The sequence below is a fragment of the Erythrolamprus reginae genome, chromosome 2 (genome assembly GCF_031021105.1).
Source record: "Erythrolamprus reginae isolate rEryReg1 chromosome 2, rEryReg1.hap1, whole genome shotgun sequence".
Lineage (NCBI taxonomy): Eukaryota > Metazoa > Chordata > Lepidosauria > Squamata > Dipsadidae > Erythrolamprus > Erythrolamprus reginae.
The window spans coordinates 2,061,540-2,074,900 of NC_091951.1; the positions used below are offsets into that span (position 1 = coordinate 2,061,540).

Here is a 13,361-nt window from a genome sequence, read left to right on the forward strand (position 1 = left end):
TGTCAGGGTTGAGTTTGAGCTTGTTGACACCCATCCAGAACCCAACAGCCTCCAGGCACCAGCACATCACTTCCACTGCTTCGCTGACTGGACATGGGGCGGAGATGTATAACTGGGTATCATCTGCATATTGATGATACCTCACCCCATGCCCTTGGATGATCTTACCCAGCGGTTTCATGTAGATTTTAAATAGCAGGGGGGAGAGGACCAACCCCTGAGGCACCCCATAAGGGAGACCCCCCACTAACACTGACTGCGACCAACCGGAGAGGTAGAAGGAGAACCACTGAAGAACAGGGCCTCACACTCCCAAGCCAGTGTTGGGATTCACAACTTCTGGGGACAAGCTGTTCCACTAATTAACTCTTCTGACTGTCCGGAAATTTCTCCTTAGTTCTAAGTTGCTTCTCTCCTTGCTTAGTTTCCACCCATTGCTTCTTATTCTACCCTCAGGTGCTTTGCAGAATAGGTTGACTCCTTCTCTGTGTCAACCTCTGAGATATTGGAACACTGCTATCATGTCTCCCCCTGGTCCTCCCCAGTATGTTTACAGAATGAAAATCGTGACTGACTCTTTGAGCAAGAAATGCAAATTCTGGATGGGAAATCATATTTGAGCAACAAAATGGATGGAGCATTTTTAAATAACAGAAAATTGAAAACTTTCAATTTGCCATTTTATTGAAAACATCTTCAACTGCTATAGATTGCTTTTAATAGATGATTCAGCCTTTCATATGCTGACTTTGTAAATTGCTCAGATATAAGTGGTAAAGCACTGTGGAGTAGTATATAAATGTAAGTAGAATTGCTATAGCTATATAGTTTCTCCTGAGCATGGATCCTTTTATGAGAACATAGGTGACCATTCTGAGCAAAGATCTTTCCACACTCCATGGATTTATACGGGTTGTCCTATGTGTGGATCATCCTAGGGAAAGTAAGAGGGTTTTTTCATACTCCATGAATTTATACGGCTATTCTCTTGTGGATCTTTTCATGGGAAGTAAGATTACTACTTTGAGCAAAGGTCTTTCCACACTCCATGCATTTATACGGCCTCTCCCCTGTGTGCATCATCTTGTGGGAAGTAAGATGACTTCTTTGAACAAAGGCCTTTCCACACTCCATGGATTTATACGGCTTCTCCCCTGTGTGGATCTTTTCATGGGAAGTAAGATTACTACTTTGAGCAAAGGTCTTTCCACAATCCATGCATTTATACGGCTTCTCCCCTGTGTGGATCCTTTTATGGGAATTAAGATTACCACTTTGAGCAAAGGTCTTTCCACACTCCATGCATTTATACGGCTTCTCCCCTGTGTGGATCATCTTGTGGGAAGTAAGATGACTTCTTTTAGCAAAGGCCTTTCCACACTCCATGCATTTATACGGCTTCTCCCCTGTGTGGATCCTTTTATGGGAAATAAGAGGACTTCTTTGAGCAAAGGTCTTTCCACACTCCATGCATTTATATGGCCTCTTCCCTGTGTGCATCATCTTGTGGGAAGTAAGATGACTTCTTTGAGCAAAGGCCTTTCCACACTCCGTGCATTTATACGGCTTCTCCCCTGTGTGGATCTTTTCATGGGAAGTAAGAGGACTTCTTTGAGCAAAGGTCTTTCCACACTCCATGCATTTATACGGCTTCTCACCTGTGTGGATCCTTTTATGGGAAATAAGATTAGCACTTTGAGCAAAGGACTTTCCACATGCCATGCATTTATATGGCTTCTCCCCTGTGTGGATCACCTTGTGGGAAATAAGTTGAGTTCTTCGAGCAAAGGTCTTTTCACACTCCATGCATTTATACGGCTTCTCCCCTGTGTGGATCCTTTTATGGGAAATAAGAGGACTTCTTTGAGCAAAGGTTTTTCCACATTCCATGCATTTATACGGCTTCTCTTTTGTGTCTATCTCTTTTTCAGATGTAAGATAGTTATTTCCATGAAAATCAATGGATGTCCCATTGTAATTTTGTCTGTTTTTTCTTCTTATACCATCTTCTCCTTTGTTTTGGGTTAAAGAGTATTCATTTATTTGTACTTTAGCTTTGGTTAGCTTCATACTTTCCCCAATATATTTATTCCTTATTTCCTCTTGTTGGGCAAGAGAATCTTGAATCAGAGCATCAGTGGAAGATGAGCTTTTCTGATTCCAGCTCTTTGACTGATTTCTCTCATGGCTTTCTAATTCCATTCGAATTCCAAACTTCTCATTTCCATCTTCAGCATTGATCAGTTGGAACAGTTCACAGGAATCTTGATCTTTACCTTCAAAACAAAAGGGAAATGAAAATGATAATAAGGTTAGAGGAAAAGGCTAGAAAGTCAAGTGAAACTCCTTCAGAATTTCTCCAAAATGTCACTAGGTTGTATGTTTGCATGCTTGCACTGGTGTGACATAAACATGATGATTTCTATATTCATGAGTCATGAAAGTGTACAAAGCTTTCATTCTCCTAATGCTCTTCTGGAACCAGACATTGGTGGGAGGGGTGGGGGAATATGTAGGGCAAATGTTGCAGCCCCTCTGCTGTCATTCATAAGTAGGCACTATTGCCATGGTGCTGCAACACTCATAATTTCGGGACTGGATCCCACATACTTCAGGGAGGGCTGCTCATAACCTGGAATGGTCACTAAGTGAACTGTCGTAACTCAAGGATGACCTGTACCCTAGGATGCTCTCAGGGACACTGCAGGAGGCTTTTGTTCTTGAATTGGATTGGGAGAATGCTCTTCCATGGGCTGAGGGGGAAAGTTCTGTTCCCACACAATTTTGGAGGTTTCATAGGACAAAGGACAATACACTCCTCTCACATGACCTCCCTAGGATACATAAAGGCCCACTTTGTTCTTTTCGGCCCCTACAAATACGTTCAAATAGAAATGGAAACTACAGAGACGAAATGCACAGAAAACATCTAAGCAAAGAGACATTGACTCTTTCCTTCCTTGGAGCACCAGAAGGCCACATCCTTTCCTTCTCCCTCCCTGGAGATGATGTCTCATAATAGTGGTTTTTTTTAAATCTCTTGAACTCTGATTGGCAATTAGAAAACTCTTACCCAGAGAGACCACATTCCTATAGTTTTCCAGCATGACTTCCGAATGCAGCTCTTTCTGATCAGGATCCAGCTGAGACCATTCTTCCTCAGAGAAAGACACAGCCACCTCCTCGAAGGACACCAGACTCTCCTGAACACAGAAAAAAGAACAGAACAGGAGAATTTGCAAGATCTTTTCATGGTCACCAATGATTTAGACAAGAGCATAAAAGGGGAACTGGTCAAATTTGCAGACAAGACCAAATTGTCAGGAATAATGAAACTCCAGAATATTAACTTGAGATATAGAAGGATCGACAGATTGGGTCCCATCTAACAAAATTAAATCAACATTTCAACATTTCATTTGCCGATGACTAAAGTGTGCAATAGGGTTAATATTCCTGGAGGTGTCTGTAATATGGTAAATGATTTAGCTTTACTAGATAAATGGTCAAAGCAATGGAAACTGCAGTTTAATGTTTCCAAATGTAAAATAATGCACTTGGGGAAAAGGAATGCTCAATCTGAGTATTGTATTGTAAGTTCTGTATTAGCAAAAACTTCAGAAGAGAAGGATTTAGGGGTAGTGATTTCTGACAGTCTCAAAATGGGTGAACAGTGCAGTCAAGCGGTAGGGAAAGCAAGTAGGATGCTTGGCTGCATAGCTAGAGGTATAACAAGCAGGAAGAGGGAGATTATGATCCCGCTATATGGAATGCTGGTGAGACCACATTTGGAATACAGTGATCCCTCTATTATCGCGAGGGTTCCGTTCCCAGACCCTTCGCGATAATCGATTTTTCGCAATGTAGGGTTGCGGAAGTAAAAACACCATCTGCGCATGCACGCCCTTTTTCCCATGGCCGCGCATGCGCAGATGGTGGAGTTTGCGTTCCCCGCCGCCCATGCAAAGGGGAAACCCCGATTCGGCTCCTCGCTGCTGCTGCGCTACCGAGCAGATCAGCTGTTGGGCAGCCGAAGGAACCTTCCCTGGGTCTTCCCCTCTTGCTGGCGGGCGGGCGAGCGGCGGGCATCAGCGAGGAGCCGGGGTTTCCCCTTTGCGTGGGCGGCCGGGAAGACCCAGGTTGGGGGTTTGGGGGGGTGCTGGGAAGCCCCTCATGCCGGCGGCAACCTTTTAAAACAGCCGCGTGGCTTCCCAGCTGAGTCCTGAAGCCAAACGCCAAAGGCGAACTTCCGCGTTTGGCTTCAGGACTCAGCTGGGAAGCCGCACGGCTGTTTTAAAAGGTCGCTGCCGGCATGGGGGGCTTCCCAGCACCCCCCCCGAGCCCCCAACCCGGGTTTGGGGGGGGTGCTCGGAAGCCCCCCATGCCGGCGGCGACCTTTTAAAACAGCCGCGCGGCTTCCCAACTGAGTCCTGAAGCCAAACGCGGAATTTTGCCTTTGGCGTTTGGCTTCAGGACTCAGTTGGGAAGCCGCGCGGCTATTTTAAAAGGTCGCCGCCGGCATGGGGGGCTTCCCAGCACCCCCCCGAACCCCCAACCCAGGTTTGGGGGGTGCTGGGAAGCCCGCCATGCCGGCGGCGACCTTTTAAAACAGCCGCGCGGCTTCCCAGCTGAGTTCTGAAGCCAAACACAGAAGTTCGCCGCGTTTGGCTTCAGGACTCAGTTGGGAAACCGCGCGTCTGTTTTAAAAGGTCGCCGCCGGCATGGGGGGCTTCCCAGCACCCCCCCAAACCCGGTTTGGGGGTTTGGGGGGGGGGTGCTGGGAAGCCCCCCAGGCCGGCGGCGACCTTTTAAAACAGCCGCGCCGCTTCCCAGCTGACTCCCGAAGCCAAACGCGGAAGTGGTTTTTTTAAAAAAATTAATATTTTTTTAAAAATCGCGATATAGCGTTTTGCGAAGATCGAGATCGCGAAACTCGAGGGATCACTGTACTGTGTTCAGTTCTGGAGACCTCACCTACAAAAAGATATTGACAAAATTGAACGGGTCCAAAGACGGGCTACAAGAATGGTGGAAGGTCTTAAGCATAAAACGTATCAGGAAAGACTTAATGAACTCAATCTGTATAGTCTGGAGGACAGAAGGAAAAGGGGGGACATGATCGAAACATTTAAATATGTCAAAGGGTTAAATAACGTCCAGGAGGGAAGTGTTTTTAATAGGAAAGTGAACACAAGAACAAGGGGACACAATCTGAAGTTAGTTGGGGGAAAGTTCAAAAGCTACGTGAGGAAATATTATTTTACTGAAAGAGTAGTAGATCCTTGGAACAAACTTCCAGCAGACGTGGTAGATAAATCCACAGTAACTGAATTTAAACATGCCTGGGATAAACATATATCCATCCTAAGATAAAATACAGGAAATAGTATAAGGGCAGACTAGATGGACCAGGAGGTCTTTTTCTGCCGTCAGACTTCTATGTTTCTATGTTTCTATGAATAGGACCCAGAACAGACCCTTGTGGCACACCGCTTGTAACCTGACTCTGCTCAGAATACTCGCCATTAACAATAACTCTCTGATGTCTATGCTTCAGCCAGCTTGAAATCCACTGAACTATCCAGTGATTAAGTCCAATCTTCACTAATTTATCTATCAGCTCTTTATGTGGAACCGTATCAAAGGCTTTGCTGAAGTCCAGATAGGCAATATCCACGGCGCCACCTTGATCAAACACCTTTGTGACATAGTCAAAGAAATCAATGAGATTAGTCTGACATGATTTGCCTTCAGTAAAGCCATGCTGATTTGGGTCCAATAAGTTATTGTTTTTAGGTGCTGATTTATCCTCTTTTTGAGTAGAGTCTCCATCATTTTAACTACAACTGATGTCAAGCTAACTGGCCTGTAGTTACCAGCTTCTTCTCTACTGCCCTTCTTGTGGATAGGCACAACACTGGCCATTCTCCAATCCTCAGGAACATCTCCTGTTAACTGGGATTGGTTAAACAAATCAGTCAGGGGGGTAGCAATGACAGATCTGAGTTCTTTAAGAACTCTGGGGTGGATGCCATCTGGACCCATTGCCTTATTTATCTTTAATCGTTCAAGTTCTTCTAAGACATCGGCTTCTAAGATCACTGGAGCTGAATCCGTACAGCTGGAAGCAATGCTATATCCCTCTATAGTATTATTTTGTAAGGTGTCTTTTGAGAAAACTGAACAGAAGTAGCTATTGAAATGGTCAGCGATCTCCTTATTCCCATCAATGCATGTATTATTCCCGGTACTAAGCTTTGTGATGCTGCAGTTTTTCTTCTTCCTATCACTAATATATCTGAAGAAGGTTTTGTCCCCCTTCTTTACAGATTTTGCAATTTCTTCCTCTTTTGAGGCTTTAGCAGCATATATTATCTGTTTCACCTCCTTCTGTCTCATTTTATACACCTCTCTATCAGCTATACTTCCAGACTCTTTATACCTCCTATAGGCAGCCTTTTTTTCATTGACTATAGCCCTTACATCATTGCTAAACCATAGCGGTTTCTTCTTCCTTTTACCTTTAGTTATTTGCTTTACATAAAGTCTTGTGGCTGTTAAGATGGCCTTTTTTAATACAGTCCACTGGGTGCTCGCTCCTGCCATTTTATCCCTCCCCCTTACCATATTTTTCGCTCCATAAGACGCAGTTTTTTTCCTCCCAAAGTAGGATGAAAAATCAGCCACGTCTTATGGAGCGAAGATGCAGGCAGGGAGGGGGGGGAGGCGCTGGAGCAGAGGGGGGGGCGATATACTCATCTGGAGACCGCCGCCTCTGTCGCCGCCTCTCCTCTTCCCAACCCCGAAGAGAGACGCGCCTTTCGGCCTCCGGAACTGCTGGGCCGGGGGACGCCTCCACCCCGCAGGTTTAGGAGGCAGAGCAGCACCGGAGGAGCGTTGGCGGTTCCGAGCCTTTGGGAAGGCTACGGGAATCGCTTCAGGAGGCGGGGAGGTCTCGAAGACCCAAAACCCAGCCAGTCGCTCGCAGCCGGCCGCCGCCTGTGCAAAGTTTGGCTGCGAACTCGGCTGGCTAGCTGCTGCCTGGCCCCCTCCCTCCCGGAGGAGGGTCTCCCTTCTCACCACCAGCGGCGCTCCCCCCGCCAGCCAGCCAGCCAAGCCCCGCGCCCGCCGGAGCCGGCTCTTCGCTCTCCCCCCCGCCGCCCACCGCGTTTGCAGGAGGTGGGGAGGGTCGGGCGGCCCACCAAGGCCAGGAGGGACGCCGCTGTCCCTTCCCTCTCTCCGCCCGCCGCTGCGCCTCCTGCTGAGCCCCCTCGGCCCCGCGCGGCGCCTGTCAGAGGAAGCTGCCCTGTCCCGGCCAGGATCCGGGGGCGAGGTCGTCGGGGTTTGAGGGGCCCTAAACCACCCACAGCAGAAAAACAGAAAAAATAAGGGAGAAAGAAAGAGAGAGAAAGGAAGAGGAGAGATAGAAAGGGGGAGAGAGAAAGAGGGAGAGATAGAGAAGGAGAGAGAGAAAGAGAGAGAGATACAAAGAGAGTGAGTGAGAGAAGGAGAGATAAGAGAGAGAAAGAAAGAGGAACAGAGAGAAAGAAAGAGAAGAACAGAGAGAAAGAAATAGAGGGACAGAGAAAGGGAGAGGAGAGATAGAAAGGGGGAGAGAGAAAGAGGGAGAGATAGAGAAGGAGAGAGAGAAAGAGAGAGATACAAAGAGAGTGAGTGAGAGAAGGAGAGATAAGAGAAAGAAAGAGGGACAGAGAGAAAGAAAGAGAGGGACAGAGAGAAAGAAAGAGAGGGACGGAGAGAAAGAAAGAGGGACAGAGAAAAAGAAAGAGGGAGAGAGAAAGAAAGAGAGGGACAGAGAGAAAGAAAGAGAGGGACAGAGAGAAAGAAAGGGACAGAGAGAAAGAAAGAGGGACAGAGAGAAAGAAAGAGAGGGACAGAGAGAAAGAAAGAGGGACAGAGAGAAAGAAAGAAGAACAGAGAGAAAGAAAGAGAGGGTCAGAGAAAGGGAGAGGAGAGATAGAAAGGGGGAGAGAGAAAGAGGGAGAGATAGAGAAGGAGAGAGAGAAAGAGAGAGATACAAAGAGAGTGAGTGAGAGAAGGAGAGATAAGAGAGAGAAAGAAAGAGGGACAGAGAGAAAGAAAGAGAAGAACAGAGAGAAAGAAATAGAGGGACAGAGAAAGGGAGAGGAGAGATAGAAAGGGGGAGAGAGAAAGAGGGAGAGATAGAGAAGGAGAGAGAGAAAGAGAGAGATACAAAGAGAGTGAGTGAGAGAAGGAGAGATAAGAGAGAGAAAGAAAGAGGGACAGAGAGAAAGAAAGGGACAGAGAGAAAGAAAGAGAGGGACAGAGAGAAAGAAAGAGGGACAGAGAGAAAGAAAGAGAGGGACAGAGAGAAAGAAAGAGAGGGACAGAGAGAAAGAAAGAAAGAGAGGGACAGAGAGAAAGAAAGAGGGACAGAGAGAAAGAAAGAGAGGGACAGAGAGAAAGAAAGAGAGGGACAGAGAAAGGGAGAAAGAGAAAGAATGGTAGAGAGAAAGAGGGAGAGATAGAAAGAAAGAGAGAGGGGGGCTTGTTTGTATATTTTCCCAATTCCCCTAGGGCAGTGTTATTGTAATAAATATTTTAGCCTACTTTTTGGCTCAAAATATTTTTTTTCTATTTTCCTCCTCTAAAAACTAGGTGCGTCTTATCAGCAGGTGCGTCTTATAGAGCGAAAAATACGGTAATTCATTATTTAAATATTCCCCCATTGCATTAAAATTTGTTTTTCTGAAATCCAATATTTTGGTTGCAGTATAGGATTGCTCACAATCAGTTTTTACATCAAACCACAAACATAGATGGTCACTGCAACCTAAATTTTCTCCCACCTTGACCTCTGAAACACAATTCCCATTTGTAAAAACTAAATCTAGAATATTCTCCCCTCTAGTTGGTGTCTTAATCAGCTGTGCCAGAGCTGCTCCTGTAAAGGCCTCTACTATATTCTTACTTTTGCATGTAAGGGCACTGGGGATATTCCAGTCAACATCAAGCATGTTGAAATCACCCATAACCACAATATCTCCCTTTACTGCCATTTGGGTAATTTCATCCATCATCTTGTTGTCATGTTCCTCAGATTGCCCTGGAGGCCTATAGATCACCCCAATTCTAATGACAGAACCTTCTTTATTTTGCATGCAAATCCAGAGGGTCTCCAGATCTTTACATGTATTTTGAATAAGTATTGTTTTTAGACTTTCTTTAACATAAATGGCTACTCCACCTCCCCTTCTCTCTATTCTATCCTTCCTATACAGTGTATATCCTGATATGGATATTTCCCATTCATTAGAATCCTTAAACCATGTCTCAGTTATGGCAACCAGATCCAAATTATCTCTAGATATTATGGCCATTAACTCACAGAGCTTGTTGCTCAAGCTTCGAGCATTTGTGCACATTACCCGAAGAACATTATTTTCATTATTAGTTTGCCCCTTATCATCAACAACTACATCTATTCTATTTACAGCTCCCTTTTCGTAAGCTTCCAGAAACTGATTTATCCTCATTGGTCGGGGACAGAAATCATCCACATCAGTTACATCTCTGTCCCCTTTACCTAGTTTAAATGCCTGTCCAAAAAAGTTCTGAATTCCTCACCGAGTACCTGGGTACCTCTGTATGATGGATGCAAACCATCCCTCTTAAACAACTCCCTATTAGACCACCTACTGACATCATGACTTACATAGCCAAAACCTTCAGCTTTACACCACTGCCTTAACCACGCATTAAACTCTCTGATACATGTTGTTTTATCCTCCTGGCCACAAACCGGTAACACCTCTGAGAAAGTCACTGAATCTGTTATTTTACCCAGCTCCACACTTAGACATTGAAAATCTCTTTTTACTACATTAACATTTCTCTGGGACAAATCGTTTGTGCCAAGATGCACCACCACATCAACGTTATACTATCTCTCTGAAATCTAGATTGAATCTGAGCATATTGCCACCAGTCAATTATGATCCCTTCTTCTTGTAATTTATTTCTTGACTTTAATTTCATTTGATCATCTAATAGTTCCTTATATCTTATTATTTTCATTTCCCTTATTGAATTTGGATGTATTATTGCTTCTAGGGGGGAGATCAATTCGGGAATACTCAAAAAACGATTCTTTACATTTCCCTATATACATAAAACACAAGTTGATTTTTTTTACAATTCCATTTACTGTACATAATAGTCTTTTACTGCTAGTTTCTCTTTTTTCTCTCGATCCAGTTGTACAATTTTTCCCATACTCTGTAGTAGTTTTTATTTTGTTGATTTTGCATTTCGTAAGTTAATTTGCTTAATTTAGCGCAGTATAATATTTTTTTAATTACCATCTCTTCATTTGGTGTTTTTTCTTGCTTCCAGATTTGCGCAAATGCCAATCTTGCTGCAGTTAATATATGGATTATTAGATAATAATTTTCTTTACTGTGTTGTCCTCTAATTATTCCTAGTAAATACATTTCAGGTTTCCACTCTAATTTATGTTGTGGTTCAGCCTGGGACCCCTCCGGGAATGGCTGATTTGCTGTCGGTGTCCGGCTCAGAGGCTGAGGACCAGGAGGGGCAGACTGATGAAGAAGCTGAATCCCAGGCTGAAGATGAAGGACAGCCAGAGTTCCACCAGGGGGAGCTCTCCCCAGCAAGCAGCCTGGATTCCCTGGGGGAAGATGCTAGTGACTTCATAGATATGCGACAGAGGAGAGCTAACGAGAGAAGAACGCAATTGGCCAGATATTTCCAGCATTAGGGGTCGCAGCTGGGTTTGGGTGTGGTGCTTGGGAAAGGATAAAAGGCGGCCCCACCCTTCCTGGCTTGTGGAGTTTTATCTTGGAGATTCGTGAGACCTGTTTGTGAACTTTGGTGGCTACAATCCTGGTTTGTGCCTTGGACTCTTGAAACCTTGGGGGGGGGGGTGCCAGCAAGAAGCTTTTGGAATTGACTGGACATCAGGACCCTGTTGTAAAGTATTGTAACCTGTCTGCTGTGAAGACAGGTTTTCCTTTGTGCTTATTTTTTCCTGCTATAAATTACTTTTGGATTTTACCAGAGTGTCTGGCTATTTTTCAGTGGGTGTGGAGGTCTGGGAAAACCCAGACAGAACAATTTATAACCTAATATTTCTTCCATCCAGATCTGAATTTGGTTCCAAAATTTCCTGGCTTCTGCGCATAGCCACCACATGGGATAATAGGTTCCTACCTCTTTTTTGCATTTCCAGCATTTGTTACTCATATTAGTATGAATTTTAGCTAATCTTGCCGGGGTGTAGTGCCAACGGAAAAAACATTTGTATAGATTTTCTTTGTAAGATATAATGTTATTTATTTTCCATAATTTTTCCCAGTCTTCCAATTGGATAGCATAGCCAAAAATTGGTCATCCACCCTATCATATTGTGTTTAACTATCTCTTCTATGTTTTCGTAATTTAGTAGATAGTTATACATTTTGGTAATAAATTTCTTGTCGGGGCCTGTTAAAATTTTATCTATTTCATTTAATTTTTTACTTATTCCGAATTCTACTAGATCTTTTTTATATCTACTTTGTATTTGGTAATATAACATCCAATCTATTTCTATGCCTTCATTTTTAAGTCTTTCCCTGGTTTTTATGCCTCCCTTAGTATTCAATAAGTCTTCATATGTTATTGTTAGCCTTTGATTAATTAAGTTTGGATGGATTTGAGCTTCCAATGTGGAGAGCCATCTAGGTATTTCACTATGTTTTTTTCTGACTTTCCGCCAATGTTCCAGCAAGGTGTTCCGTATTTGGTGTTGTTTAAAGTGTGTATGCTTTACATTTCCCCCCCATAAGTGTGGATGCCAGCCTTCATTAATGTCATGGCTTTCTATTGCTAAGATTCTAGGGTTTTCTAGGTTAACCCATTCTTTAATCCATAATAGTTTAGCAGACTGATGGTATAATTCTAGATTTGGAAGGCCAAATCCTCCTCTTATTCTCACATCTTGTAAAGCTTTCATATTTATCCTAGGTTTTTTATTACACCAGATAGATTTTGAGATTATTCTATTTATTTTTGTGAAAAATGATTTATCTAATTGTATTGGAGCTGTCTGAAAAAGGTAGAGCCATCTTGGGAGTATGTTAGTTTTTATGGTATTAATCTTTCCTATTAGGGATAAATTTAAATTTCTCCACTTTTCTAAATCCTCTTTTGTTTTGTTTAGTAGTTTCATATAATTTAACTCCTTTAATGAAGAATATCTTGCAGTAAACCAAATTCCTAAATATTTAATCTTTTTTCCTATTTGAAACCCTGTCTCTTTTGTTAATGTCATGATTAGATCTTATTTACAATTCTTAGTTAATATTTTGTTTTTTTCCCTATTTATTTTTAATCCGGCCACATTTCCATAGGTTTCTAATTCTTTTAATATATTTGCCATCGAGCTGACTGGATCTTCTAAGAATACCAAGTCATCGGCAAATGCCTGTGTTTTATATGTTTGTTGTTTAATTTTGGTGCCTTGTATTTGTATATTCTTCCTGATTTGGTTAAGTAAAATTTCAATAGACATTATATAAATTAGAGGGGATAGGGGGCAACCTTGTCTCACTCCCTTCATAATATCAAATGAATTTGTCAGGTCTCCGTTTATTAGAATCCTTGCCTTTTGGTTGGAATAGATTTTATTTATCATTTTTTCAAAGTTTGTCCCTAGGTCCATAATATTTATCAATTTTTTGAAAAAATTCCAATTTAAGTTCTCAAAGGCTTTCTCAGCGTCCAGAAATAACATTATAAACTCCTTATCACTATGACTTTCATAGTATTCTAGCATATTTAGAGTGATTCTTATATTGTTTCTAATTTGTCTATGCGGCAGAAATCCATTCTGATCTGGGTGTATTATTTTGTTTAGAATTTTTTTCAATCTGTCTGCTATGATTGACATGTAAATTTTATAGTCTACATTTAGTAGAGATATTGGTCTATAATTTTAATGTATTTTGCATCTATTTCTTCTTTATGTATCAATGTTATATTGGCTTCTTGCCATGATTGCGGACGTACACCAGTTTTTAACATATTATTATAGATTTCTAATAATAACTCTCCTATTGTATGTAGTGTTACTTTGTAGTATTCAATTGAGAACCCGTCTGGACCTGGTGTTTTATTATTGTTTTGTTTCATGATTATTTTTTCTAGTTTTCTTTAGTTATTTCTTTGTTTAACATTTCTTTATCTTCTTTACTTATAGGTTTAATTTTACATGTTATCAAATATATTAGTATATCTTCTTTAATGTTATCTTTACTATATAGTTCTTTATAATATTCCAGTGCTATCTCTTTTTTCCCTTAAAATTGATAATGTGT

General features: G+C 42.5%; 1 protein-coding gene across 3 annotated transcripts in view; it reads right to left on the reverse strand.

The window, feature by feature from the left end:
- Positions 1–663: 663 nt before the first annotated feature.
- Positions 664–13,361, reverse strand: part of LOC139162922 (zinc finger protein 721-like) — a 40,131-nt gene continuing 27,433 nt past the window's right edge. Inside the window, exons 2-3 of one of the 3 annotated variants that reach the window (XM_070743831.1) lie at positions 3,074–3,203; positions 664–2,276 (exon numbers count right to left, since the gene is read on the reverse strand). In XM_070743831.1, the coding sequence (XP_070599932.1) occupies positions 973–2,276; positions 3,074–3,203 (1,434 nt within the window). In that variant the 3' untranslated portion in view covers positions 664–972. Of the gene's footprint in view, positions 2,277–3,073; positions 3,204–13,066; positions 13,083–13,361 lie in introns of all 3 variants that reach the window. The other 2 variants (XM_070743833.1, XM_070743832.1) reach the window with 2 other exon arrangements.